The sequence below is a fragment of the Vidua macroura genome, chromosome 24 (genome assembly GCF_024509145.1).
Source record: "Vidua macroura isolate BioBank_ID:100142 chromosome 24, ASM2450914v1, whole genome shotgun sequence".
In the NCBI taxonomy this organism is placed as follows: Eukaryota; Metazoa; Chordata; class Aves; order Passeriformes; family Viduidae; genus Vidua; species Vidua macroura.
The window spans coordinates 4937406-4963396 of NC_071594.1; the positions used below are offsets into that span (position 1 = coordinate 4937406).

Consider the following 25991-nt stretch of genomic DNA (forward strand, 5'->3'; position numbering starts at 1 on the left):
GTCCCTCTGTGTCCCCCAGTCCTGCTGCACCCATCTCGCTGTCCCCACGCAGGGGACACCAGGGGTGACACGTGCCAGCCCCTCCGCAGAGCTGTCCCCACCCTGAGCAGGGACAGGAGGGGACACAGCGCCCCGGGGCTGGCAGGGTGGCCAGCGCTGGCACTGGTTTGTTGGTGGCCTCTGCTGGGACAGAGCCGTGGTGGCCCAGGACTGTCCAAAAGAGGAAAACTTCGGTTCTGGGGGCAGGGCTGGGACAGCGGCAACAACAGCACCAATTCCTCCCTTCCAGGTCCCAAATTCCTCCCTTCCAAATCCCAAATTCCTCCCTCCCAAATCCTGAATTCCTCCCTTCCAAATTCTTCCCTTCCAAATCCCGAATTCCTCCCTTCCAGGTCCCAAATTCCTCCCTTCCAAATCCCAAATTCCTCCCTCCCAAATCCTGAATTCCTCCCTTCCAAATCCTGAATTCCTCCCTTCCAAATCCTGAATTCCTCCTTTCCAAATCCCAAATTCTTCCCTTCCAAATCCCAAATTCCTCCTTTTCAAATCCCAAATTCTTCCCTCCCAAATCCCGAATTCCTCCCTTCCAAATTCTTCCCTTCCAAATCCCGATTTCCTCCCTTCCAAATCCCGAATTCCTCCCTTCCAAATCCTGAATTCCTCCTTTCCAAATTCCAAATTTTTCCCTTTCAAATTCTGATTTTTTTTCCCATTCCAAATTCCTCCCTTCCAAATCCCAAATTCCTCCCTTCCAGCTCCTCCTCCTGCCCCTCCTGGCAGTGCCCGGCTCGTGCCAGCCCCGTTCCCCCCAGCAGAGGATCGAGTGCTGCCTTCCAGCTCCCTTGGCCATATTTAATTTATATTATATATAAATATTTAATTTATCTCCTCTCCTCTTTCCACCCCACAATGAGCAGCCAGGGCTGCCTGCACCAGAATTCAAATAACAAAACCGGATTTCAGCTGGGGCTCCTCAGGTGGCTTCTTATCTTGTCCCAGTGTGATAAGGGACAGGGAAAGGTGGCAGGAGGAGCAGCCACCACCTGCAGTAAATGTGGAGAGGTGAAATTTCAGATATTTTAGACTTGGTGAAGGAGCTTTAAATTGTGGAGAGGTGAAATTTCAAATATTAAATCGTGGAGAGGCGAAATTTCAAATATTTCAGACCTGGTAAAGGAGCATTGAATTGTGGAGAGGTGAAATTTCAAATATTAAATCATGGAGAGGCAAAATTTCAAATATTTCAGACTTGGTAAAGGAGCATTAAATTATGGAGAGGTAAATTTTCAAATATTTCAGACCTGCTAATGGAGCATTAAATCGTGGAGAGGCAAAATTTCAGATATTTCAGACCTGGTAAAGGAGCATTGAATTGTGGAGAGGTGAAATTTCAGATATTTCAGAGCTGCTCCCCTGAGGATTGCACCGAGGGGAAGCTGCTGCCCCTGCAGCCAAAGGATCCAAACGGGATGAGCTGGGGCTGAAATATTTGAAATTTTGCCTCTCCACAATTTAATGCTCCACTACCAGATCTCAAATATTTGAAATTTCACCTCTCAGCAATTTAAAGCTTCGTTCCCAGGTCTGAAATATTTGAAATTTTACCTCTCCATGACTGAATGCTCCATTATCAGGTCTGAAATATTTGAAATTTTGCCTTTCTGCAATTTAAAGCTTTGTTCCCAGGTCTGAAATATTTGAAATTTCACCTCTCTGCAGTTTAAAGCTCCGTTTCCAGGTCTGAAATATTTTGAAATTTTGCCTCTCTGCAATTTAAAGCTTCGTTCCCAGGTCTGAAATATTTAAAATTTCACCTCTGCACAACTTAAAGCACCATTACCAGGTCTGAAATATTTGAAATTTCGCCTCTCTGCAGTTTAAAGCTCCGTTTCCAGGTCTGAAATATCTGAAATTTTGCTTTTCTGCAGCTGCCCGCGCTGCAGGAGCCGGGCGGTGCCCGGTGCCCGCGGGCACCCGGGGGCGCAGGACGGGCCGAGCCGCGGGGATTTCTCCCAGCAGAGCCGGCAGAGGCCGCGTTCATTTCATTTCATTTCATTTCATTTCATTTCATTTCATTTCATTTCATTTCATTTCATTTATTTCCCTTCGCGTGTTCCGCGCTGAGCTCCAGCGGCGGGGATCGGCACAGAACGGCGGCCCGGAGCTCCCGCCCCGCAGCGCGAGTACAGCCGAACACGAACCCGAACCCGAACCCAAACATGAACCCAAACCTAAACCCAAACCCGAACACAAACCCGAACCCGAACCAGAACCTGAACCCGAACCCGAACCCAAACCTAAACCCGAATCCAAACCCAAACACAAACCCGAACCCAAACCCAAAACCAAACCCAAACACGAACCCGCACCCAAACCCGAATCCGAACCCAAACACGAACCCGAACCCGAACACGAACCCAAACCTAAACCTGAATCCAAACCCAAACACAAACCCAAACACGAACCCGGACACGAACCCAAACCCGAACACGAACCCAAACCCAAACCCAAACTCCAACCCGAACCCGAACCCGAACCCGAACCCGAATCCAAACACGAACCCAAACTCGAACCCGAACTGGAACTCAAAGCCAAACTCAAACCCGAACCCAAGCCATGAAATTCGGGAAGGAGCCCGGCAGAGCCGCCCCAGCCCCGGCTCTCGGGGGAGCCGCGGTGCTGCCGGAACCCCGGCCCGGCTCAGCTCGGCCCAGCCCGGCCCGGCCCGGCCCGGCTCAGCTCAGCTCAGCCCGGTTCAGCCCGGCTCGGCCCGGCTCAGCTCGGCCCGGTTCAGCCCGGCCCGGCCCGGCCCGGGGGCTGCGCGGCTCTGCGGGCTCTGCCTCCCGCCGAGCGCGGCAGCTCCGGCAGCTCCGGCAGCTCCGAGCCCCGCGGCTCGTCCGGGGCTGCTCAGCTCCTCCCGAGCCCCCAGAGCTCCTGCATCATCATCATCATCATCATCATCATCGCTGAGCCCCCCAGATCCTCCTGAGCCCCCCAGATCCTCCTGAGCCCCCCAGATCCCCCTGAGCCCCCCCCAGATCCTCCTGAGCCCCCCCCAGATCCTCCCAAGCCCCCGAAATCCTGCATCATCATCATCATCATCCCTGAGCCCCCCAGATCCTCCTGAGCTTCCCCACAGCTCCTCCCCAGCCCCCGGAGCTCCTGCATCATCATCATCATCATCATCATCCTCCCTGAGCCCCCCCCATATCCTCCTGAGCTCCCCAGATCCTCCCGAGCCCCCCCAGATCCTCCTGAGCTTCCCCACATCTCCTCCCAAGCCCCACAACCCCTTCATAATCATCCCTGAGCCCCCCGAACTCCTCCTGAGCCCCCCGAACTCCTCTCTCCATCAGCTCTGAGCCCTCGCTGCTCCTTCATCAGCCCTGAACCCCCAGCTCCCTCATGGACCCTGAGTCCATCTGCCCCATCAGCCCTGAGCCCCCCCAGATTCTCCTGATGCCCCTCAGCTCCTCCTGATCCCCCCAAATCCTCCTGAGCCCCCAGATCCTCCTGAGCCCCCCCCCAGATCCTCCTGAGCCCCCCCCCCAGATCCTCCTGAGCCCCCTCAGATCTTCCCGATCCTCCTGAGCCCCCCCAGATCCTCCTGAGCTTCCCCACAGCTCCTCCCAAGCCCCACAGCCCCTTCATAATCATCCCTGAGCCCCCGAACTCCTCCTGAGCCCCCCGAACTCCTCCTGAGCCCCCCAAACTCCTCTCTCCATCAGTGCCGGGTTTAGGGGCTCCACGACCCCAAAGCTTTTTTCCATTCTCATCCCTGAGCACCCCGGGACTGCGAGCAGCGGGAATTCCTCACCCCGGAGCAGAGAACAAAAGAGGGCAGCGGCTCCTGCGGGGCCCCGCGGGCTCGGGGCGGCCGCTGCCCCGCCGGCAGGGGATGGTTTTGCTCCAAAAAAACCGGAATTTTGAAGGAAAATGAGCCATGAGTGTTTCCCCAGCACGGCCGGGAACGCGCGGGGTGGGACAGCAGGAGCGGCGCTGCCCCGGAGGGTGTTCAAGGTGGTCCCTGCGTGGTCAGAGCTTTTTTGGAAGCTTTTTTGGAAGCTTTTTTGGGATTTTTTCCATCCCACGTGCAGGCACAGAGCCCGCCTGGTGCCAGCCGGGAATGTTTGCAGCAGGATAAAAGCTGGAGCAGGAATGTGGCTCTGGCCACAGCCCCGAGGTGACAGCATCCCTGACCCCCCCAAACCCGCGGGCTCAGCTCTGAGGGACCCCCAAGAGTGATGCCAGCAGCTGTGGCCACCCAACGTCCCTGAAAGTTTGGGGTGGTTGTTTGTGGGGTTGGGATCCTGGAGCCGAGCACACGGAGGGTTGGGACAGCAGCGGCTTCCAGAGCCCAGAGCATCCCAGAGATCCCTGTCACCTTTATCCCAGAGATCCCTGTCACCTTTATCCCAGAGGATCCCTGACACCTTTATCCCAGAGACTCCCTCCACACATCCCAGAGATCCCTGTCATCTTTATCCCAGAGATCCCTGACACCTTTATCCCAGAGATCCCTGATACCTTTATCCCAGATTCCCTCCACATATCCCAGAGATCCCTGTCATCTTTATCCCAGAGATCCCTGTCACCTTTATCCCAGAGATCCCTGTCACCTTTATCCCAGAGATCCCTGACACCTTTATCCCAGAGACTCCCTCCACACATCCCAGAGATCCCTGTCATCTTTATCCCAGAGATCCCTGACACCTTTATCCCAGAGATCCCTGATACCTTTATCCCAGATTCCCTCCACATATCCCAGTGCATCCCAGAGATTTCCATCACCTGCATCCCAAAGATTCCCTCGGCACAGCCCACCTATGTCCCAAAGATTCCCTTCTGCATCCCAGAGATTCCCTCCACACGTCCCAGTGCATCCCAGAGATTTTCTTCACCTTCATCCCAGAGATTGCCTTCATCTGCATCCCAAAGATTCCCTCCACCTGTATCCCAGAGATTCCCTCTGCACAGCCCACCTGTATCCCAAAGACTCCCTCCCATACAGCCAAGTGCATCCCAAAGATTCCCATCACTTGTATCCCACTAAAGATTCCCATCACCTCCATCCCAAAGATTCCCTCCACCTGTACCCCAAAGATTCCCCTCCACCACCATCCCAAAGATTTCCTTCCCCTGCATCCCAAAGATTCCAACCACCTGTACCCCAAAGATTCCCATCATTTGTATCCCAAAGATTCCCCATCATTTGTATCCCAAAGATTCCCATCACCTGAATCCCAAAGTTTTCCTTCCCCTGCATCCCAAAGATTCCAACCATCTGTACCCCAAAGATTCCCATCATTTGTATCCCAAAGATTCCCATAATCTGTATCCCAAAGATTCCCATCACCTCCATCCCAAAGATTTCCTTCCCCCTCCATCCCCAAAGATTTCTGTCACCTGTATCCTAAAGATTCCCATAATCTGTATCCCAGAAATTCCCATCACCTGCACCCCAAAGATTCCCTCCACCTCCATCCCACAGGGATTCACTCTCCCACCCCACATCCCCACCAGGAAATTCCCAATCCCTCTGTCCCAAATCCCGGGAATTCTCTGCCCTCACACGGCCCCAGCCAGCCCCAGCCCCAGCAGGGATGGACTCCTCACCCTTTTTTGGGGGTTTGGACCCCCCCAAACCTCACCTGGGGGGTTCAAACCTTCACCCCACAGCTGCTCAGCCCCGGTCCCAGCTGAGCACAGGGGACCCCAGAAAATCCCAAAAATAAAATTAATCCCACTGAAAGAGCAGATTTACTGTGCTCCTCTTTTTGGGGACCCCAAAAAAAACCTAAAATTAAAAAATAATGTACTCCCCCTTCTCAGGGACCCCAGCAAAACTCAAAAATTAAAAAATAATCCCACTGAAAAATTGGTTTTACCGTTCTCCCCTTCCCAGGGGTGCCAGCAAACCCCCAAAATTAAAATAATCCCACTGAAAAAATTGGTTTTTAACCATTCTCCCCTTCCCAGGGGTGCCAGCAAACCCCAAAATTAAAATAATCCCACTGAAAAAATTGGTTTTAACATGCTCCCCTTTCTAAGGGCCCCAGCAAACCCCAAAATTAAAAAATAATCCCACTGAAAAATTGGGTTTTATTGTTCTCCCCTTCCCAGGGGTGCCAGCAAACCCCAAAATTAAAATAATCCCACTGAAAAATTGGTTTTAACATACTCCCCTTTCTAGGGACCCCCAGCAAACCCCAAAATTAAAATAATCCCACTGAAAAATTGGTTTTATTGTTCTCCCCTTCCCAGGGGTGCCAGCAAACCCCTAAAATTAAAAAATAATCCCGGTGCCAGAGCAGCTCTTGCGTGCTCCCTTCCCAGGGACACAAACCTTCCTCTGCAGCCCATAAATGAAATTTAAACCCCTCGAGCACATAACAACTTTACGAGCTGCTCCAGCTCCCCCGTGCCAGCCTGGCAGGGCACAGATCCCCCCCCAAGGAATAATGGACATTTCGGCAGGGAGACAAAAAGTCCAGAAATTCCCCTCAGGACATCGCCCAGCCTGGGATAAAGCTCGGATTTAGGGAGAGGGGGAGGGTTTGGGTGGAGGTAAAAAAAAGCAACGGGGGAGCTGAGCTTTTCCAAGAGAGAAAAAAGGGGATTTAAAAAAAAAAAAATAAAAAAAAAATTGGGATTTCTGCTCTGCTAGGAAGGGAGAGGTGGCCGTGGGAGGGACATAAATGAGATGATGATGATGATGATGGTGAAAATATGTCAAGAAAAACTGTCCTGAGCCTGGCCGCGGTTGTCAAAGGCCAGCTGCTATTTTTAACGGCACAAAAGCCTCCGAAAATCGCTGGGTTTCGAAAAGAAATGAGGGGAAAAAAGAGAAAAAAAAAAAATAAAAAAGAGAGAGAGAGAAAAATGTACTGTATCAGTGTCACCGGAATGGATCCTGCAGCAAACGAAATTGAACCGAGAGAGGAAATTGCAGGAATTACAAACAGGAGTTATCGGCTCCAGAGGGGAGGGAGGGAGGTTATCAGAAAAAATCCCATTAACCCAGCTAATTCTCCTTTTTTCACTCCTCAAATCCATCACTCCCGCTTTTTTTGGGGGGAGTTTTTCCCAGCCCGAGGTGTTCCACGAGCCTCCAGCGCCACGGGCCGCGTTTTTCCCCGGGCAGCATCATTCCTCCCTGGCAGCAACCCCCGGAAATCCTTCCTCAGAGGTGGAAACCGCCGAAAATTTCTGTTTATTCGCCTTTTTCGCCCTAAAACCTCCCCTTCAGGACCACGCAGCTCCCGCGTTTCCCTTGGCCGCTAAACTTTGCCGGGTTTTAACTCGCTGAGATGAGATTTTTTCCGCTCCCCAGGGGTGAAAAAAAACCCGAATTTCCCCAAATTCTGCCAAAATTTCCCCCAAATTCTGACCATCCCCGCTGCCTGGGGGGCTCCGCTGTGGGGTCTCCCCCGAGACCCCCACCCGGCCCGGCGGCTCCGGGGGGTGTCCGCCGTGGCGGTGACAAGGTTTGTCCCAGCAAAGCGACAGAGCTCAGCGCTGTCGCCGCTCCCAAAGCCGCTCTCTGTCGCGACAGTGTCGCGGTGTTTGTCGGGTTTTCCTGCCGGCCCGGAGCCATCGTGTCCCCAGGACGGGTGTCCCCTGTCCCCGCCGGGACACCTGGAAGGGCCGGCGGGATGCACAAAGTGTCACCCGCCCCGTGGGGACGAGGGACAAGGATGAAGGACGGGGACAAGAGGTGGCGACAACGGTGACCCCAACCCGCACCGAGCCGTGTCCCCCCGCAGCCGCCAGCCCCCAAACACACGCGGCTCTGTCCGTGCCGCCACAGCGCGTTCCGTCTGTCCCTGCACCCCGTGGGGACACCCCCAGACCGCGCCGGGGGGGTCCCCGTGTCCCCCTGTCCCCAAATCACCCAGGGGACCGCGCTCTGTGCCCGCACAGGGGGACGCGCAGACCCCGGAGCCGGGATTAACCCCTCTCCTGCCGGGATTAACCCCTCTCCTGCCGGGCTCCCCGGGGCTCGCAGCGGAGTTCGCAGCCCCGAACTTTGCGGGGCTGACGGGGCCGGCCCCGCGCCCCTTTCCCCCTTTCCCCTTCTCCTCCTCAAGCCCAGGGGCTCTGGGGGGGTTCTCCCGGTCGGTTCCCTCAGCTGCGACCCTCGAGGGTGCTCCCCGACCCCGCAGGGTGCTCGGCACCCCGGCGCTGTGTCTGTACCCCCAGGACCGTGTCGGTGCCCCCCGGGTCGGTGTCGGTGCCCCCAGGACCGTGTCGGTGCCCCCGGGGCTGTGTCGGTGCCCCCCGGCCGCACTCACAGCTCCGCTGCGCTGAGCCCCGGTGCCGCCGCCGCCCGGTGCTGCCGGTGCTGCCGGTGCCGGTCCCTCCCCGGTGCCGGTGCCGGTCCCTCCCCGGTGTCGGTGTCGGTTCTGCCGCCGCTGCCGCCGCTGCGGGCTCCGCCACCGCCTCAGGTCCGCTCCATGTCCCCAGCGCCTCCGCTGGGAGCTGCCCCGGCGCCGGGCGGAGAGAGGGAGCGAGGAGGAGGAGGAGGAGGAGGAGGAGGAAGGAGGAGGAGGAGGAGGGAGGAGAAGGAGGGGAGGAGGGAGGAGGAGGAGGAGGAGGAGGAGGAGAGGAGGGACGCCGGTCCAGCCAGCCAGCAGCCGGCTCCGGGGCGGCCCCGTGCCCGTCCCCTCCCCTCGAGAACCCCCCCGGCCCGCAGGGGACCCACGTGTGACAGCTCCACGCTCTGCCCCCGGAGCTCCGCGGGGAGGCCGAGACCCCCCCCAAAGGCTGGGGCGCCACTCGGAGGGGTCTGGGGGGACACCCTGAGACCCCCCCGCCCCCCGGGGCCGGCAGGGACCGACCGGACCCCCTCGCTCCCAGTTGGGCGTGCAGCCGTGCCTGGATTTTGGGGAGCTCAGCCCACATTCCCTGGGGTGGGATGAGGGGGGTATCCCAAAATCACAGACCCCAAAATTCCGGCTTCCAAACTTCCCGGATCACCCCCAAGTTTTGCTCCTTCACGGCGCTGGTCATCCCCCACCTCCCCTTTTCCTGGGAATCCCTGACCATCCAATCCCAATGCGGCGCCGCAGGAATTCCTGAGGATCCCCCGGGGGCAAGGAGCCGCTGGATGGGGCCGTGAGACGCTCCCTGATCGCACCGGGGAGGGCAAAGGCGGGAGCACAAGCGGCAACCTCACCTGGGCAAGGCCAGGTGGGCAACAAAAGGGGCATCCGTGGTGCCGGCAGCCCTGGCACAGCTTTTCCCCTGGAGCCCAGCCCGCTCCCATTGTGAGTCTCAGCCCGGGTGGAACGGTCCCATTGTGGGAATTCTTCCCACTCCCGTGGTTGCCAGCTTGGCTCGTGGCCAGCGTGGAAACTTCCTGATGCCCCAAATCAATCATCCCCCCCGGCCCCATAAAACGCCTCAAAGGTGAGGCCCTCCGAGCTCGCCTCCCTCGGAGCCTCTCGGAGCTCCCGAACTCTCAGGTTTGGGATTTTCGAAAGGTTTTGCTGATTACAACACCCCCCCCCCCCCAAAAAAAAAAAACATCTCCAGGTTCCTCCAGGTGCAACCTTTGCCTGGTGGGAATCCCAAAAGGGTTTCCCCTTTTCCAATCCCAAAAAGGGAATGGATTTATTCATAATTAAACGATAATTTCAGGGGAACCCATGGAATCATTCTTTTAAAACACTCAAGGATTAAGCGCTGCTAAACCTTTTTTTTTTTTTTTTTTTTTTCTGTTGCACCCACCTCCTTTTGTGTGCCATGGCAAGGCTGGCACGGAGCAAGAGGAACAACTGGCAGCCCCCCAGCTGGACAGACGGACACATGGACACCATTCCCACACGTTTGTGGTGGAAAACCGGGAGCTCAGTTGGACCCACGAGGTTTTTCCTACCTGGCACCCCTCAGGATCTCCCCACACCCCAAATCCAGCGCCCCACGTGCCTCACCCCTGCAGCAGCTCCCGGGAATTCCATCACCCACCTTCCCTGGGAATAAAATCCCTTCCAGGGGAGCGGGGCGGTGCAGCTGGAGAGGGAGAGGGGCTGGCTCGGGCCAGTGTTGACAAGGAGCCTTTTTTTTTTCCTGCCGTGAAACCTTTAAAATGTTGTGTCAACACGGAAGGGCTGTTTATGTTTCACCAGCCGGGAAAGTTCCCATTGACTCCGGGCTCTTTCCTCCCCCACACCGTTATTTTCTTCCCTGGAATTTCTTTTTTTTTTTTTTTTTTTTTTTTTTTTTTTGTTTGTTTTCCAAGTGTTTTGTTGGTTTTTGTTTATTTTTTTTTTTTCACCCAAGGGCAGGAGAGAAGAGACGGAGCTGCCGGGATTTGGGGGTTTGCCCACCCCATGAGCTGAGCTGGGGTTCTGGGCGGGTTTGGGGCACCCACACCCCACTCCCAGCCCTCTCCCTGTCCCCATCCCACGGGAAAGAGCAGAGCAGTGACCTGGGATCGTTTCCCATCTTCACCCCGAGGATTTCTCAGGACACAGGGGAAGTGGGCTGCACCCACAGACCCCAAACCCTAAAGGGGCTCAGTGGAACATTCCATTAAACTCCGGGGAGCATTCCCATATTCCCATTCCCAGCTGGACAAACTGAGGCCCGCAGAGGACGAGGCAGCTCCCCCAGCCCCTCTGAGCCCCCTCCCCCGCTGGGGGGGCAGCTGGTCCCAGTGCCACCCCTGGCAGCCCCGAGTGTCCCCAAAGCCACCGGCCCCTCAGTGCCACCCCCTGGCTCCGAGAAGACCCCGAGAGGCCCCAGGGGGGAGGGGTTTGTGGGGGACCCCGCGACCCCCCGGGCTGTGCTGCCCCCCGAGGTCCCCAAAGCCACTCCGGGGCTGGGAGGGGACGGGAGGCGCCGTCCCCAAACTGGACGGGGACACAATTCCCAAAGGGACCGGGGCGACGGAGCCAAAAAAGAGGGAGCGGGAGCTTTGTTGGGGTCGCCATGGCAACAGCCGGGCCGGCCCGCGCGGACTTTCACTTTCCTTTCCTTCCTCGCCCGCCCCAGTGGCCCCGGGGCTGGTGGCCGTCCCCCCGGTGCCACCCGCACTGCGGGACCTGCCCCCGGCAGCCCCTCGGGGACCCGCTGGGCGCTCCCGGGACCTGCTGGGCATCCCCAGGACCTGCCGGACACTCCCAGAACCCACTGGACACTCCCAGGAACTCCTTGCCATCCTCAGGACCCACTGGTCACTCCCAGGAACTCCTTGCCATCCTCAGGACCCACTGGGTCACTCCCAGGAACTCCTTGCCATCCTCAGGACCCGCTGGACACTCCCAGGACTTGCTGGACACTCCCAGGACCAGCTGGACATCTCCAGGACTTTCTGGACACTCCCAGGACCTCCTGGACACTCCCAGGACCAGCTGGGCATGCCCAGGAGCACAGGCATGAGGTGCCAGGGTGGGGACAAGGGCACAGCCGCTGTCCCTGGCCGGTCAGAGGGGCTCACACAGGACCCCGCTCAGCTCCTGCTCCCACCTGGCCGCAGCCGGGCAAGGCCCCAGGCTTGGCTCCCAGCGCTCCCGCAGCTCTCCCTGAGCTCCCCCGGCAGCAGGAAGCCGGGACAATGGCTGGAGGGGCCGGAGAGCCGCGATCCCGGCGCGGCCGGAGCAGGGGGCACGCCGGGGAGAGGCTCGGCCGGCGCTCGCCTTCCTTTTCCCAAGCCCGCCCTGCCCGGAGCCCTCGGAGCCAGCGGAGCCCGCGGGGCTGGCCCGAGCCCCCGGCCCGTGGGGCTGGGTCATGGGAGGGCTCCGGGACATGGCCCGGCCCCGGAACCGGCCCGGGACAGCAAACCCGGCCCGGGGCAAAGCCGGGACAGCAAAGCCGGGACAAAGCCAGGACAAAGCCGGGACAGCAAACTCAGCCTGAGAGCAAAGCCAGGACAGCAAAGCCGGGACAGCAAACCCGGCTTAAGGGACAGCAAACCTGGCCCGGGACAAAGCCAGAGCAAAGCCGGGACAGAGGACAGCAAACCCGGACAGCAAACCCGGCTTAAGGGACAGCAAACCTGGCCCGAGGGCAAACCCGGGACAGCAAAACCCGGCCCAGCTTCCTGCACGGAAACGAGCCGTTGTTGGGGAACAGGCACGGCTGAGCTCCTCACCGGCCTGGGAATGGCACCATGGCACCCCACAGGGTCCCCTCAGCCACCCCCATGTCCCACAGCCATCCCTGTGATCCTGCCTCGTGTCCCACCTGTGAGAATCCCGGGACGATGCAGTGAAGGCACTGCCACTGCCCACGGGGTCACTGCCACCCACCCCCAAGTGCCATCAGCTGGCGCGGTGGCACTCGGCTCAAATCCACCTTCCAACACCCCAAATCAACCTCCCAACACCCCAAATCCATCTTCCAGCACCCCAAATCCACCTTCCAGCACCCCAAATCCACTTTCCAGCACCCCAAATCCAGCTTCCACCTTCCAGCACCCCAAATCAACCTCCCAGCACCCCAAATCCACCTCCCAGCACCCCAAAATCCACCATCCAGCACCCCAATTCCATCTTCCAGCACTTCAATCTCACCTTCCAGCACCCCAAATCCACTTTCCAGCACCCCAAATCCAGCTTCCGCCTTCCAGCACCCCAATTCCGGTCGGACTCCAGGCTCACCCCACTCCTGGAGGTCCCCCACCCTGTGTCCCCCCCTTGTGCCAGCCCTGCCGGGGCCATCCCGCTGCCATCAGGGATCCCCAGGGCACCTCTGGCACTCAATTCCCGCCCTGCTTTTCACGCGGGAGGTTCGGAATTTGTCCCCCTGTCCCTGTCCCTGTCCTTGTCCCTGTCCCTGTCCCCGGCACGAGGGGCCAGCCCAGTCACACACGCGGGCAATGCCACCGCGGGGAGGGGGGGGGGGTGACACAGCCAGCCTGGCACTGTCCCAACCGCGTCCCAGCCGTGCCCAGGCCGCGGGGCACAGGCGGCAGAGGGGCACCGCGGGGGTGACGCTGAGCTGGGAGGGACAGAGGGACAGCGGGAGGGACAGAGGGACAGCGGGAGGGACAGAGGGACAGCCGGACCACACAGCAGGCCCGGGGGGCAGCGGGGCCGAGCTGCGCCCCGACCTCCCCCGGGGCCCGAGCCCGGCGCTGCCGCTTCAAAGGCGACACCGAGGCTGTCCCAGGGCTGTCACCCTCCGCCAGCCCGGCTCCGCCGGGGACCCGGTGCCACCCAGCCCCACAGAGGGGCTTTTCTTGTCCCCCCGCCTTTGTTTTCTATTTAGTGCTTTTGTTCCCCCCTCTTTGGGGCTTTGTTCCAGCTCGTCCTTTGTTCCGACGCCTTTGGTTTCTCTTCCCTTTGATGCTTTGTCACTCCCTTCATCTTGGTGCTTTTCTTTCCCCGGGTTTGTTTTTTTTTTTTTTTTTTGGTTTTTTTGGTTTGTTATTTTGTTGTTGTTGTTGTTGGTTTGATTTTTTTTAACTGGCTCTTTGGTTTTTTGGGATTTTATTGGGGTTTTTGTTGTTGTTGTTGTTTTCTCTCCTGGCCGCTCCGCTCTTGGCAGGTTTCTCCTTTCTCCTGCCTCGTCCACTCCTCGGGTCACATGGACGCGGCCCGGATTGTCTCCAAATCCCCATTTGTCTTGTTTTGGTGCCTGCATTTCCCTGCCTTTATGTCCTTTTTCTGAAGAGACTCTCAGCGATTTCTTCTCCCGGCCGCTGAGGGAAGCGGGAGAGCCGAGGGGGGGTCGGGGCTTAATTAATTAGCGAGTGTAATCTTTAGCTGCGGGATGTGCGGAGCATCATTACGGCTGTCATTAGGGTGTTAAGGGTTAGCGAGGATTTAAATACCAGCTAATTGCAGCCGAGAACTCCCGACTCCGCCAAAACCTCCAGCGGGAAGAGCCGGGCTTGAGTTTTGGGGAGAACTGGGAGAAATTCCCGACAGGGAGGGTAAGAAACAGGAGGGGGTAAAAGGGTGCTGGGAGCAAGGAGTGCTTTCATGTCTCCCAAAAAAAAACCCCAAAATCGTCACTTGAGGGGTGTTCAATGTCACTTTGGGGACTCCCTGGCGCGGCGGAACCAGCCCAGGGGCAGAGGCGATGCCAGGCGAGGACGGAAAGGGTTTAAACGCCCTGGCGGTGGCGATTTTCCCCGTTCCCATCACCCAGCAGGGCCAGGGAACCCTTTGGATGCGGGAATTGGGTCGGAATTCGGATGGACGAGCTCGGGCAGCACACGGGGCTGCTGCTGCGGCGGGTGCCACGGAGGGGACAAGGACTTTAATGTCACAACCGTCCCCCGAGGCTCGCCCCGGCTCGGGACACGTGCGCGGAGCCCGCCGCAAGATCAGATACCGGGATTCGGGAGCCGCTTCCCCCCAGAACGGCTCCGAGCGCTTTGATTTCAGCGCCCCAAGTCCCCCCCTGCCAGCCCTCGTGCCCTCCACCTCTGCTCGCAGCGGGCAGGGAAGGGGATGGTGGCACCGCTCAGGTGTGCCATCACCCCCAAACCGAGCCCAGGGTCCTTTTTCAGGCGCCCCAAACCCCCCCCCGTGCCGCAGGTTTCGAGCAGCTGGCGCCGCTCCCCAGCTGCTGAGGGGAGGAAACAGCCGAAATAGCAACAGGATGTGCCCCCAGATAAGGTGATCGATATCAGAAAGCGCCGCTTTTTCAAGTCGGAGTCGAGCCCAGCTGCTCGAACAGGAGATCGGCCCCCGATAGGGGCGGCCCCGGCTTCTCGACACCCCAATTTCTCCTGCCCCCGCGGTTTTCGGTAACCCGGTGACGTCCTCGGGGTTTTGGAGGGGTTGGTGTGGGAGGAGGGGGTGGATTTCGGAGTGGGGAAAAAGGGCAGGAGGATCCCAGCAGCTGCGGGAAGGGATGGCTGATGTGTGGCGTGTCCAGAAGGAGGGATTGGGATGGATCAGGGGGTGTCTGGGTGCTGCTAACACACCCCAAAAAGTACTGGGGGGTAACCGTGATTCCTGGGGTGAGCCAGGCGGTGGGGGACAGCTGGGGAGGTCCCAGAGGAGGATTTTTTAGGATGACACCTCCGTGATCCCACAAACCAGCGCAGGCACAGCCGGAGCTCTCCATGGCAGAGCAGCCCCAGGGTGAGGAATTCCAGGGAATGGGCGCACGCAGGAGCGCACAGAGCAACCCCAAACAGCTCCTGCCGGCCCCAACCCCACATGGAAAACCGGGAGCTCGCCCTTCCCGTGGCTCCAGGAGTGCCAAAACCTGAGCGGAACATTCCCGGGGACATTCCCGGGGACATCCTCACCGCTCCTGCTCCAGCCGTGCCCCGCACATTGTCCCCCCCAAACTGTGCCACCGCCACGTGTCACCGGGCCCGGGTGACTCCGCGGCGGCCGAGGGGTGCCAGGGAGCCGTGCCAGCCGTGCCAGGGAGCCGTGCCAGGCGCTCCCGGCCCAGCCAGCACCTTCAGAGGTTAAAAACCAAAGCGCTGCCAACAAAAGGAGCCGCAGAACCCATCCTGCAGGTCCGCCCGGTGCCGCGGGCACGCTTGCTGTTCAAATGCAAACTCGGGCCCCATAAACCCCGGAGCGCCCATCCCAAAACTCCCGCTGCGCCGGGGCCCGGCCTGGTGGCACTGCCTGATGCCACCCCCTCCCCTGGCATTGTCACCGGATCACTCGCTCTGCTCCAAAGGGCTGAACCTGTTTTTATGGCAGAGCTGGCACCGGGAAGGCTAAAAAAATCCCCCAAAAAAGCCTCCCCTGATCTCAGTATCTGCAGCCATGCAAGGAATATTGTTCAGCGCAGCACAAAAGCATCCCTGAAAATAGAAGCGCCAGGGCCAGGCCTGCCAGTGGCTGTGTGAGATAACGTCTACTTGCAAACAGTGTGTCTTTGTGCCGCTGTCACTGTCCCCATTGTTCAGGAGCCTATTGCCTCGGGGATATTGTTCCCTCCTTTTGTCTCAGCCCGGCTCCTTTTTGTTTGACTTTACTTTACCATTTCATTCCTCTCCTTTGTGCCGCCGTTCTTGCTTTTGTCTCTCTCTCTCTCTCTCCCTCTCTGCCTTTTCTCTCGCTGATTTGTATTTAGCGATTGTTCCCGGCTCGCTGCGAGCACAAAGTGCTCCGGGCTCTTTTCTCCCTCCATTCATTCCCTATTCAGGTGCGTTTGTTTGCCCGTAGGTACCGGCAGGAGCGGGATTTGGGGGGGATGCGGGATTTTGGGGGGTCCTGGAAGCCCGCAAGGGGCGCTGGAGGCTGCTGGTGGCCTTTGGGGACAGCCAGGTCCCCGTGTCCCCCATCGCCGCGCCAAAAAAGCACCGGAAAAAGGACAAATGAAACCCCCAGGTGGCCCCAGAGGAGCGGCCGAGGATGCTGACAGGACACGGGGGTGGCACCAGAGAGGTGCCCGGGCCCGGTGCCAGCTGGGCTGATCCCAGAGCTGAGCCGAGCCCAGCCGAGCAGTCCCGACCCTGGAACTGGCGGTCCCGGCTCCCCCCAGCCCTGCATCTCCACCACGCCCGGATTTTGGGAGCCCCTGGAGAGAATTCCACGGCTCTCTCCGCGGCTGTGCCCTCCCGGAGGGACCCTCGGGGTGGCAGGGCGGGCACCACCCACCCCCGCTGCCAGCCCCGCTGTCCCCTGCTGGGATTCACCCGCAGCTCCTGGGGACCACAGGGACAGCGGGTGGATCCCCGGGGGTGGCTGGAGGTGGCCTGGGGGACATCTGGGGAGCGGCTCAGAGGCTCCCGGAGTGCCCCAGGCCCCGCAGGATGGGGGGGCACCCCCTGCCCCCCACGCCCTGCCGCCTCCTCCCCGGACCTGCCGGCTCCAGGGCGGGCTCGTTCCCAACGCCACCAGGAGGAGGAGGAGGAGGATTCGGATTCCCCAGGAATCCTTCAGGGCGAGCTGACAAGTGGCCACCCCCGGAGACAACAAAGCCCCGCTGTTCTCCGGGCACGGCCCGCGTGACCCGACGGGACTTTTCCATCCCCTCCCCGCCGCCGAAACGCCGAGGATCCAAGGGAAACCTCCTCCTCCTCCTCCTCCTCCTCCTCCTTTACCGGGCACACCCCACGCGAGCGGGAGAGGCCGCGGGGACCCCCCAGACTCACCCCGGGAGCGAGGGACCGAGCGGGACGAGGGGACAGCGAGCGGCGAGCGCGGTGGCTGCTCGGGGCCAGCGGGAGCCCCCGGGCCCAGGCGGTCCCGGGGCCGCGGGGGGGGGCGTGCCTGGGAATGGAGGGAGCGGACTGAGGGCCATTGTCTCATTGTTCGGGCTTCAAAGGACAATGGGGCATTGTTGTCCCCGGGGATGCCATTGTTTGCTTTCCCTGCAGATCCCGGCCGCGCACGGAGCTTTCCCGAGGGCCGGCTCCGTGTGTGGGACGCTCAAGAACAACGAGGCAGGAATGTTTCCTTCCCCACGCCCTGGTTTCGCACGGTTGTCCCCTCCTGAAAAGGCACGGCCCGAGGGGCTGGGACCACCCAGAGACCCCCCCCGGGAGCCCGCAGGGATGGGCTGAGAGCGGGGGGTTCATCCTCCATCCCTCCCCTCCCTCCATCCCTGCACATTCCAGGCTGAGGGCACAAAACCCAGCCGGGACGAAGCCGCTTCTGCCTCCAGCAGCATCCACCCGGCAAGATCCCGGTTTTCCAACCCGCGGATCCCCCAAATCTGCCCCGGCGCGGCGGGGTTTGACTCCTGCAGCGCCGAGGAAAAGCTCCCTGGCACCCAAAAAGCGCTCGGCAAGGACGGCCCGGCCCGGAGCGCTCCTGGCGCGGCATCCCGGGGCTGATCCCTCTGGGAAATCAAACTGAGGGGCCGAGGAAAAGCTGGGGGAGGGGGAAGGAGCAGAATTCCAGGAACAGGGAAAGGAATAGGGGAAAGAGCAGAATTCCAGGAGCGGAATTCCAGCCCCTCCGCAGCCCGAGGCGGACCATGGGATGGATGGAGCAGGAAAGGGACCCGCTGTGCCCAGGGACACCCTCGCGACTGCCAACAGCCGGGAAAGACAGGAGGAACTCCAGCCGGGAGCCCGGGATGAGCTCCGGGATGAGCCCAGGGAAAGCTGCGGGAGAGCCCCGGGAGAGTCCCGGGATGAGCCCCGGGAGCGCTCCGGGCTGGCGCTGGGGGAGAAGGGGACGCTGCCCCTGCAGGAATCAGCCTGGCCGCGGTTCCTCCCCTCCCCAGGGCTGCGACCACCCTGGGGATGCAGCCTCGGAGCGATCCCAGCCCGGCTGGAAGCGCTGGAAGAGCCCCTGAGCTCCTCTCGAACCTCCCGAGCCCCCACCCCGAGCTCCCCAGGCTGGGCTGGGCTAATCCTGGGAATTCCCAGGGATTCCAGCAGGACCCGGGCCCGGCTCTGCGTCTCCAGCGCCTCCAGCACGGATTTGTGGGAAAAAAATGATTTTTTTTGGGACGTGGGGATCAGTAGGAGCGGTTTGGGATGGGATTTGGGATCTGCTGCGTCTGAGCTGATCCCGCTGTGCTCCCGGGGGTCCCACAGGGTCCGGGGCAGTGTCCCCATTCCCGGGGCCGGTGTCCCCATTCCCGGGGGTCCCACAGGGACCGGGGGCGGTGTCCCCATTCCCGGAGCCCTGCGTGGACACAGGTGCCACCCCTGGGCACCACCCCTTGGAATTCCCTCAGCTGCTCCGGGGGATCCCAGGGGATTCCTGGGTCTCCATCCCCTGCAGCCGCCAGCCCGGGGAGGTGGCAGTGGCTGGGGACAGGCAGAGGTGACACAAACCCGGGGAGATCCTTCTGGGATGAGCAACATTCCAGGTGCCACTGGGAGCAAGTGGAGCAATCCCAGTAAAACCAGTCTGGCTGGGAAGGGGGCACTGGGATGAGGGAAATCCCAGATTTTCCTGGGAAGGAAAGCAGCAAAGTGAACAATCCCAGTGGGTTGCTCATTGGGATTTTACCCATTGGGGGTGCTACAAAACGGGGGAAATTTGGGAATTCAGCGGGAAGGGCACACGCAGAACTCCTGGTGACACCTCCAGAGCTTGTCCTGGCCTTGGTCACCCCACAGAGACCCCGGAGCCTCTCCGGGGTCCCTGCAGGTTTTGGGGCCGGGAGGGAGTTGGGCGGAGCCCCGTTTTGGGGGCAGTGACGGCAGCAGGGCCCCACAGAGGGGTTTGGGGGCAGCCGGCCCCAAAATTCCGTTTGGGGGCCCCATCAGCCACGAGCCCTTATCAGCAGGGCTGGTGTGATAAGGGGGGTGAGATAAGGGCGGAGCAGGGCTGGGAGAGGAAATGGGGGGCAGCGAGTGTGGGTGTGTCACCCCGCAGGTGTGCAAATCACTTCTGGGGACTGTTAAAGGACCTCGGGAGCGTTTGTGTCACCTCCCCCTGTGCCGATCAGGAATTCCGGCTGGGATTGTGGCCAGGAATTCCGGCTGGGATCGGGGGGAGCCGAGCTGGAATTGGGGTCGGGAATTCTGGCTGGGTTTGGGGGGAGTGGAGCCAGGATTGGGAATTCCAGCCAGGATCGGGATCAGGGAGAGCTGACCCAGGACTGGGATCAGGAATTCTGGCCAGGATTGGGACTGGGGAGAGTTGAGCTGGGATTGGGGTTGGGAATTCCAGCCAGGACTGGGATCGGGAATTCTGGCTGGGGTTGGGGAGAGCCGAGCTGGGATTGGGATTGAGAATTCCGGCCGGGACTGGGGTTGGGAATTCTGGCTGGGATTGGGAATTCCGGCCGGGATCAGGATCGGGCAGAGCCGAGCTCGCAGCTCCCCCTTCTGTCCGGAGCCCCCTGGAAGATTTTTCCCGTTCTGGCAGGAATTTGGGATGCTCCAGGCAGAATTCCCATAAAATTCCCGAGGCTCGGGAAAGGAATTCCAGCTGGGAAGGAAAAATCCCCCGAGTGAGGCAGAGCTGTGGTTTGGGGGAGGAGTGGGAAGGGATTTCTTTGGAAAAAGGGATTTGATTTTGGGATAAATAGATCCATTTTGGAAAAAAAAAATTCCTTTTGGGATAAAGGGGTTGGTTTTTGAGGAAAAGGATTTTTGGGAAAAAGGATTTTTTTGGGAAAAAGGGATTTGTTTTGGGAAGAGGGGATTGGTTTGGGGGAAAAAAGGATTATTTTTGGGATAAAGAGGTTCATTTTTGGGGAAAATTGATTGGTTTGGGAAAAGGATTTCTTTAGGATAAAGAGATTGGTTTTGGGGAAAAAAAAAGGATTATTTTTGGGAATAAGGGAATTTTTTGTGAGAAAGAAGGGCCTGGTTTCAGGAAAAAGGGATTTGGTTTGGGAAGAAGGGATTGTTTTCAGGATAAAGGGATTTTCTGGGGAAAAGGGATTTGTTTTGGGAAATTAAGGATTATTTTGGGGAAGAAGGGATGGGTTTTAGGAAGATGGGAATGATTTGGGGAAGATGGGATTGTTCTGGGGATAAAGGGCTTTGTTTGGGAAAACTTGAACCCCCAGATCCAAAAGGGAAAAAACCCTTGGAAAACATTTTTCCCCAGCCCGAGACCGAAACCCCAATCCCAGATTTTGTGAAAAAAAAAAACCCATTTTATTCCCCAAAGAAACCCCCCAGGTACAAAACACAATTCCCCCAGGAGCTCAGGGATTTCCCCCGTGGCTCATCCCGCATTCCCAGAGTTCCCAATCCCCATTTGGGGCCGGGAGCAGCCTGGTCCTAATTGGAGACGCTCTGCAGGAGGGTGATGTTGTCCCCCTTCAGCATGATCCGACCTGGAACCCAACGGCGTCGGGATTGTGGGGGGGTTTGGGGTGGGAGCGCCCCAAACCCGCCCGGCCCCACAGCTGGAGCCTGGCCCCACAGCCGGATCCCAATCCCACAGCTGGATCCCAATCCCACAGCTGGATCCCAATCCTATAGCTGGATCCCAGCCCCAAAACCTGGATCCCAGCCCCAAAACCTGGATCCCAGCCCCACAGCTGGAGCCTGGCCCCACAGCTGGATCCCAATCCCACAGCTGGATCCAAATCCTATAGCTGGATCCCAGCCCCAAAACCTGGATTCTAATCCAAAAACCTGGATCCCAGCCCCACAGATGGAGCCTGGCCCCACAGCTGGATCCCAGTCCCAAAACCTGGATTCCAGCTCTACAGCTGGATCCCAATCCCAATCCCAATCCCACAGCTGGATTCCAGCCCCAAAACCTGGAGCCCAACCCCGCAGCTGGATCCCAATCCTACAGCTGGATCCCAGTCCCACAGCTGGATTCCAGCCCCAAAACCTGGAGCCCAACCCCGCAGCTGGATCCCAATCCTACAGCTGGATCCCAGTCCCAAAACCTAGATTCCAATCCCAAAACCTGGATCCCAGCCCCAAAACCTAGAGTCCAACCCCAAAACCTGGATCCCAGCCCCACAGCTGGATCCCAGCCACAAAACCTGGATTCCAACCCCAAATCCTGGATCCCAACCCCAAATCCTGGATCCCAATCCCAAAACCTGGAGTCCAACCCCAAATCCTGGAGTCCAACCCCAAAACCTGGATTTCAATCCCAAAACCTGGATTCCAGCCCCAAATCTGGATCCCAATCCCAAATCCTGGATCCCAATCCCAAATCCTGGATTCCAATCCCAAACCTGGATCCCAATCCCAAAACCTGGCTTTAAGGCCCCACATCCAGGTTGCAGGGTCCCACCCCGGGGTTTGGGGTCCCTCCCCCCTGACGTACCCAGCTGCTTCCTGGCCTTGGTTTTGGAGTGAATCTCCTCAGCATCGTCCAGCACCAGGTTCATGTACTCATCAAAGCCCTGAGGAGCAGCACCAACCTCAGCAAACCCCAAAAAAACCCAAAAAAACCCCAAAAAATCCACAAACCAAAATCCCCCCCCCAAAAAAAACCCCAAAAAGCCCCCCCCAAATTAAAAAAAAACCCAAAAAACATTCCAAAAACCCCCCAAAAAAATCCAAAAACCCCAAAAAAACCCCAAAAACCAATACCACCCCAAAGACTCCCCAAAAAACCCACCAAATCCCCCAAAAAAACCCAGAAATCTAAAAAAAAACACCAAAAAAAACAAACCCTAAAAAAACCTCCCCCAAAAAAACTCAAAAATAACCCCAAAACCCACCCCAAAAACCCCCAAAAAAACAAAAAAAAACCCCACCCCAGACACCCCCCAAAACAAAACCTCCCGAAAACCACCCAAAAATAGAAAAAATATATATTATAATATATAATAATAATATATTTTAACATATAATATTAAACAATATATAATATGATACTTATATAATAATTATTATAATAAGTTATAATAATATATTTTAATATATTATATTAATATTTTATATTATATTATATTATATTATATTATATTATATTATATTATATTATATTATATTATATTGTATTATATTATAGTATATTATATTATAATATTATATAACATAATATATCATAATATTATATAACATAATACATTATAAACCATTATAATATTGATATTAATATCAATACAAATATATATTTTATTTAAAAACATTAAAAAAAAAACCCAAAAAAACCCTCAAAAACAGCCCCCCAAAAAAAAACAAACCAAAAAACAAACCTCCCAAAAATATCAAAAAATCCCAAATAAAAACCCCAAAACCCCAAACGGCCGCATCTGGCAGGAGCCGCCCGAAGCAGGGGCGGCTTTAGGGCCGGGAGGAGGCGGATTTTGGGGTGACCCCAAAGCCGAGGGGGGCACTCACGATGATGCAGCCCTCGATCCTCATGTTCACCTGCTCGTAGAGCCACACCTGGATCCGGGATCTCTGCAAGGACACGGCCCCAAAAGGGACATTTTGGGGGTTCGGGGTCCGTCCCCACCCCACAGCAAGCTGGGATTCCCCCGGGGGTTTTGGGGTGCACGAGGAGCAGGGAGGGGTTGGGGGTTCTGAGGGGTTCGGGTGGGAAAAATGGGGTTAAAATGGGGGTTTGGGGTTTTTTGGGGGGTTAAAATGGGGGTTTGGGGTTTTTTGGGGGGGTTAAAATGGGGTTTTTTGGGGTTAAAATGGGGGTTCTTGGTGTTAAAATGGGGGTTCTTGGAGTTAAATGGGGTTTTGGGGGGGTTAAAATGAGGTTTTGGGGGGTTCTTGGGGTTAAAATGGGGCTGGGGCTGCTCCAGCCCTGGGAGGGTCCAAGGATGGGTTGGAGAGTGGATAAAGTGAATAAAATGAGGAAAATTCATAAAAATGGGTAAAATGTGTAAAACTGATTAAAATGAGTAAAATGGATCAAATGGATAAAGTGAATAAAATGGGTAAAATGGGTAAAATTGCACCCTGGGATAGTGAGAGCTGTCCCTGCCCATGGGATTGGGTGATCCCTTCCATCCCAACCCATTCCGGGCTCCCTGGGCTGCTTTGGATGGGATTTTGGGAATAAATCCTTCCCTGGAATTCCCAGGGAATCCGTGGCTGCCCCTGGATCCCGGGCAGTCCCCAGGGCTGGACGGGCTCTGGAGCACCCTGGGATCATCGTGCCCAGGGCAGGGCTGGGAATGGGATGATCCTTGAGATCTTCCAACCCAAACCATTCCAGGATTCCATAAAAAAAAATCCCAATTTCAGGACTCCTGACTCATTCCCAGCCTGTAAATCCGTGGCTGGCGCCGGATCCCTGTCAGTGTCCCAGGCGGGGCTGGGCCAGGGGGAGCTGTCGCTGCCATGGCAGGGCTGGCACTGGGGTGGCATTTGGGGTCCCTTCCCCCCAGAGCCCGCTGCCGGCACTCACGTTCTGCAGGTAGCGGAAGATCAGGTTCTGGAGCCCAGCGTTAAGGGCACAGCGCAGCCGGGAGCCCCGGAGGTACGAACCGCCTGAGGGGAACCCGCGATCCCCGCGGTGCAACCCGCCAGCCCCGCTCCCTTCCCTTCCCTTCCCTTCCCTTCCCTTCCCTTCCCTTCCCTTCCCTTCCCTTCCCTTCCCTTCCCTTCCCTTCCCTTCCCTTCCCTTCCCTTCCCTTCCCTTCCCTTCCCTTCCCTTCCCTTCCCTTCCCGCCCGCTAGCCCCGCGCTCCCCCCGGCGCCCTGAGGGCTGGCGGCAGGATACGATGGGCTGCACCATCACCTTCTGCACCTTCTGGCCCTGCCCGCGGTACGCCATGGCTGCGCAGGGCCGCGGGCACTGCGGGACGGCGGCGGTGTGAGGGGATGAGGAACGCGGGCACTGCGGGACAGCGGCGGTGTGAGGGGATGAGGAACGCGGGCACTGCGGGACAGCGGCGGCGTGAGGGGATGAGGAACGCGGGCACTGCGGGACGGCGGCGGCGTGAGGGCAATGGCAACGTGGGGCACTGTGGGATAGCGCCGGAACTGGATGAAGAACGCGGGACAGTGTGAGATTGTGCCGGAACTGGATGAAGAACGCGGGGCACTGTGGGAACAGTGACGGAACAGGAACGGGGCACTGTGGGAACAGTGACGGAACAGGAACGGGGCACTGTGGGTGTGAGGGCAATGGCAGCGTGGGGCACTGTGGGAGAGTGGCGGAACAGGATGAGGAACGCGGGGCACTGTGGGACAATGGCGGTGTGAGGGAATGGCAGCGCGGGGCACTGCGGGACAGCGGCGGCGTGAGGGCAATGGCAGCGTGGGGCACTGCGGGATAGTGGCGGAACAGGAACGGGGCACTGCGGGACAGCGGCGGTGTGAGGGGAATGGCAGCGCGGGGCACTGGGATAGCGGCGGTGTGAGGGGATGGGGAACGCGGGCACTGCGGGACAGTGACGGAACAGGAACGGGGCACTGCGGGACAGCGGCGGTGTGAGGGAATGGGGAACCCGGGCACTGCGGGACGGCGGCGGCGTGAGGGAATGAGGAACGCGGGGCACTGCGGGATAGTGGCGGAACAGGAATGGGGCACTGCGGGACAGCGGCGGTGTGAGGGGATGGGGAACACGGGCACTGTGAGATCGCGGCGGTGTGAGGGGAATGGCACCGCGCTGGGTTCTGTGGGACAGCGGCGGTGTGAGGGGAATGGCAGCGCGGGCACTGTGAGATCGCGGCGGTGTGAGGGGATGAGGAACGCGGGCACTGTAGGACAGTGACGGAACAGGAACGGGGCACTGCGGGACAGCGGCGGCGTGAGGGCAATGGCAGCGCGGGGCACTGCGGGATAGTGGCGGAACAGGAACGGGGCACTGCGGGACAGCGGCGGTGTGAGGGGATGGGGAACGCGGGCACTGCGGGACAGCGGCGGCGTGAGGGCAATGGCACCGCGCTGGGTTCTGTGGGACAGCGGCGGTGTGAGGGGAATGGCAGCGCGGGGCACTGGGATAGCGGCGGTGTGAGGGGATGGGGAACGCGGGCACTGCGGGACAGTGACGGAACAGGAACAGGGCACTGCGGGATAGCGGCGGTGTGAGGGAATGAGGAACGCGGGGCACTGTGAGATCGCGGCGGTGTGAGGGCAATGGCACCGCGCTGTGTTCTGTGGGACAGCGGCGGCGTGAGGGAATGGCAGCGCGGGGCACTGCGGGACAGCGGTGGTGTGAGGGCAATGGCAGCGTGGGGCACTGCGGGATAGTGGCGGAACAGGAACGGGGCACTGTGAGATCGCGGCGGTGTGAGGGGAATGACACCGCGCTGGGTTCTGTGGGACAGCGGCGGTGTGAGGGGATGGCAGCGCGGGGCACTGTGAGATCGCGGCGGTGTGAGGGAATTGGCACCGCGCTGTGTTCTGTGGGACAGCGGCGGTGTGAGGGGACGGAGGAGCGCGGGGCACTGAGATAGCGGCGGTGTGAGGCTGTCAGGAGTTTTTTCTTACTTTTTTTTCCTGTCATTTTTAGGATTTTTTGGGTTTTTTTTTTGCTCTTGTGGGGTTTTTTTTCCTTGCTCGTATTAGGATTTTTTTTTTTTTTGCTATTTTATTTGGTTTTAATAACCACAATTCATCGAAAAAAAAAATTCACAAAAAATGTTGCCCTGGCTCAGAGTTACAGCAGAGCTGTGCCTTAAAATGCCCAACTTTAAAATAAAGTGATTTTTGTGCTCTTACAGCGCCGGAGCTTTCCTGTTCATTTGTCCCACAAGCTGACAAAAAAAGCAAAAAAAAAAAATCCCTGAACTCTCTCCAATGCCCCGTGTCCCGCTCC

At 58.3% G+C, this 25991-nt stretch overlaps 2 protein-coding genes across 2 annotated transcripts in view; both read right to left on the minus strand.

Annotated features, from left to right (window-relative positions):
* SOX13 (SRY-box transcription factor 13) overlaps nucleotides 1-17101 on the minus strand; it is a 38524-nt gene extending 21423 nt beyond the window's left edge. The window contains exon 1 of the mRNA XM_053998167.1: nucleotides 17027-17101. The gene's annotated coding sequence lies outside the window, so the exon portion shown is untranslated. The remainder of the gene's footprint in view (nucleotides 1-17026) is intronic.
* A 3321-nt stretch (nucleotides 17102-20422) lies between these two features.
* Nucleotides 20423-24132, minus strand: SNRPE (small nuclear ribonucleoprotein polypeptide E). The gene is made up of 5 exons (XM_053998189.1): nucleotides 23948-24132; nucleotides 23634-23660; nucleotides 22610-22672; nucleotides 21585-21663; nucleotides 20423-20628 (listed from the first exon to the last, which is right to left on the minus strand). The coding sequence occupies exons 1-5, from the start codon at nucleotides 23999-24001 to the stop codon at nucleotides 20573-20575; spliced, it is 279 nt and encodes a 92-aa protein (XP_053854164.1). The 5' UTR covers nucleotides 24002-24132; the 3' UTR covers nucleotides 20423-20572.
* Between the last annotated feature and the right edge of the window lie 1859 nt (nucleotides 24133-25991).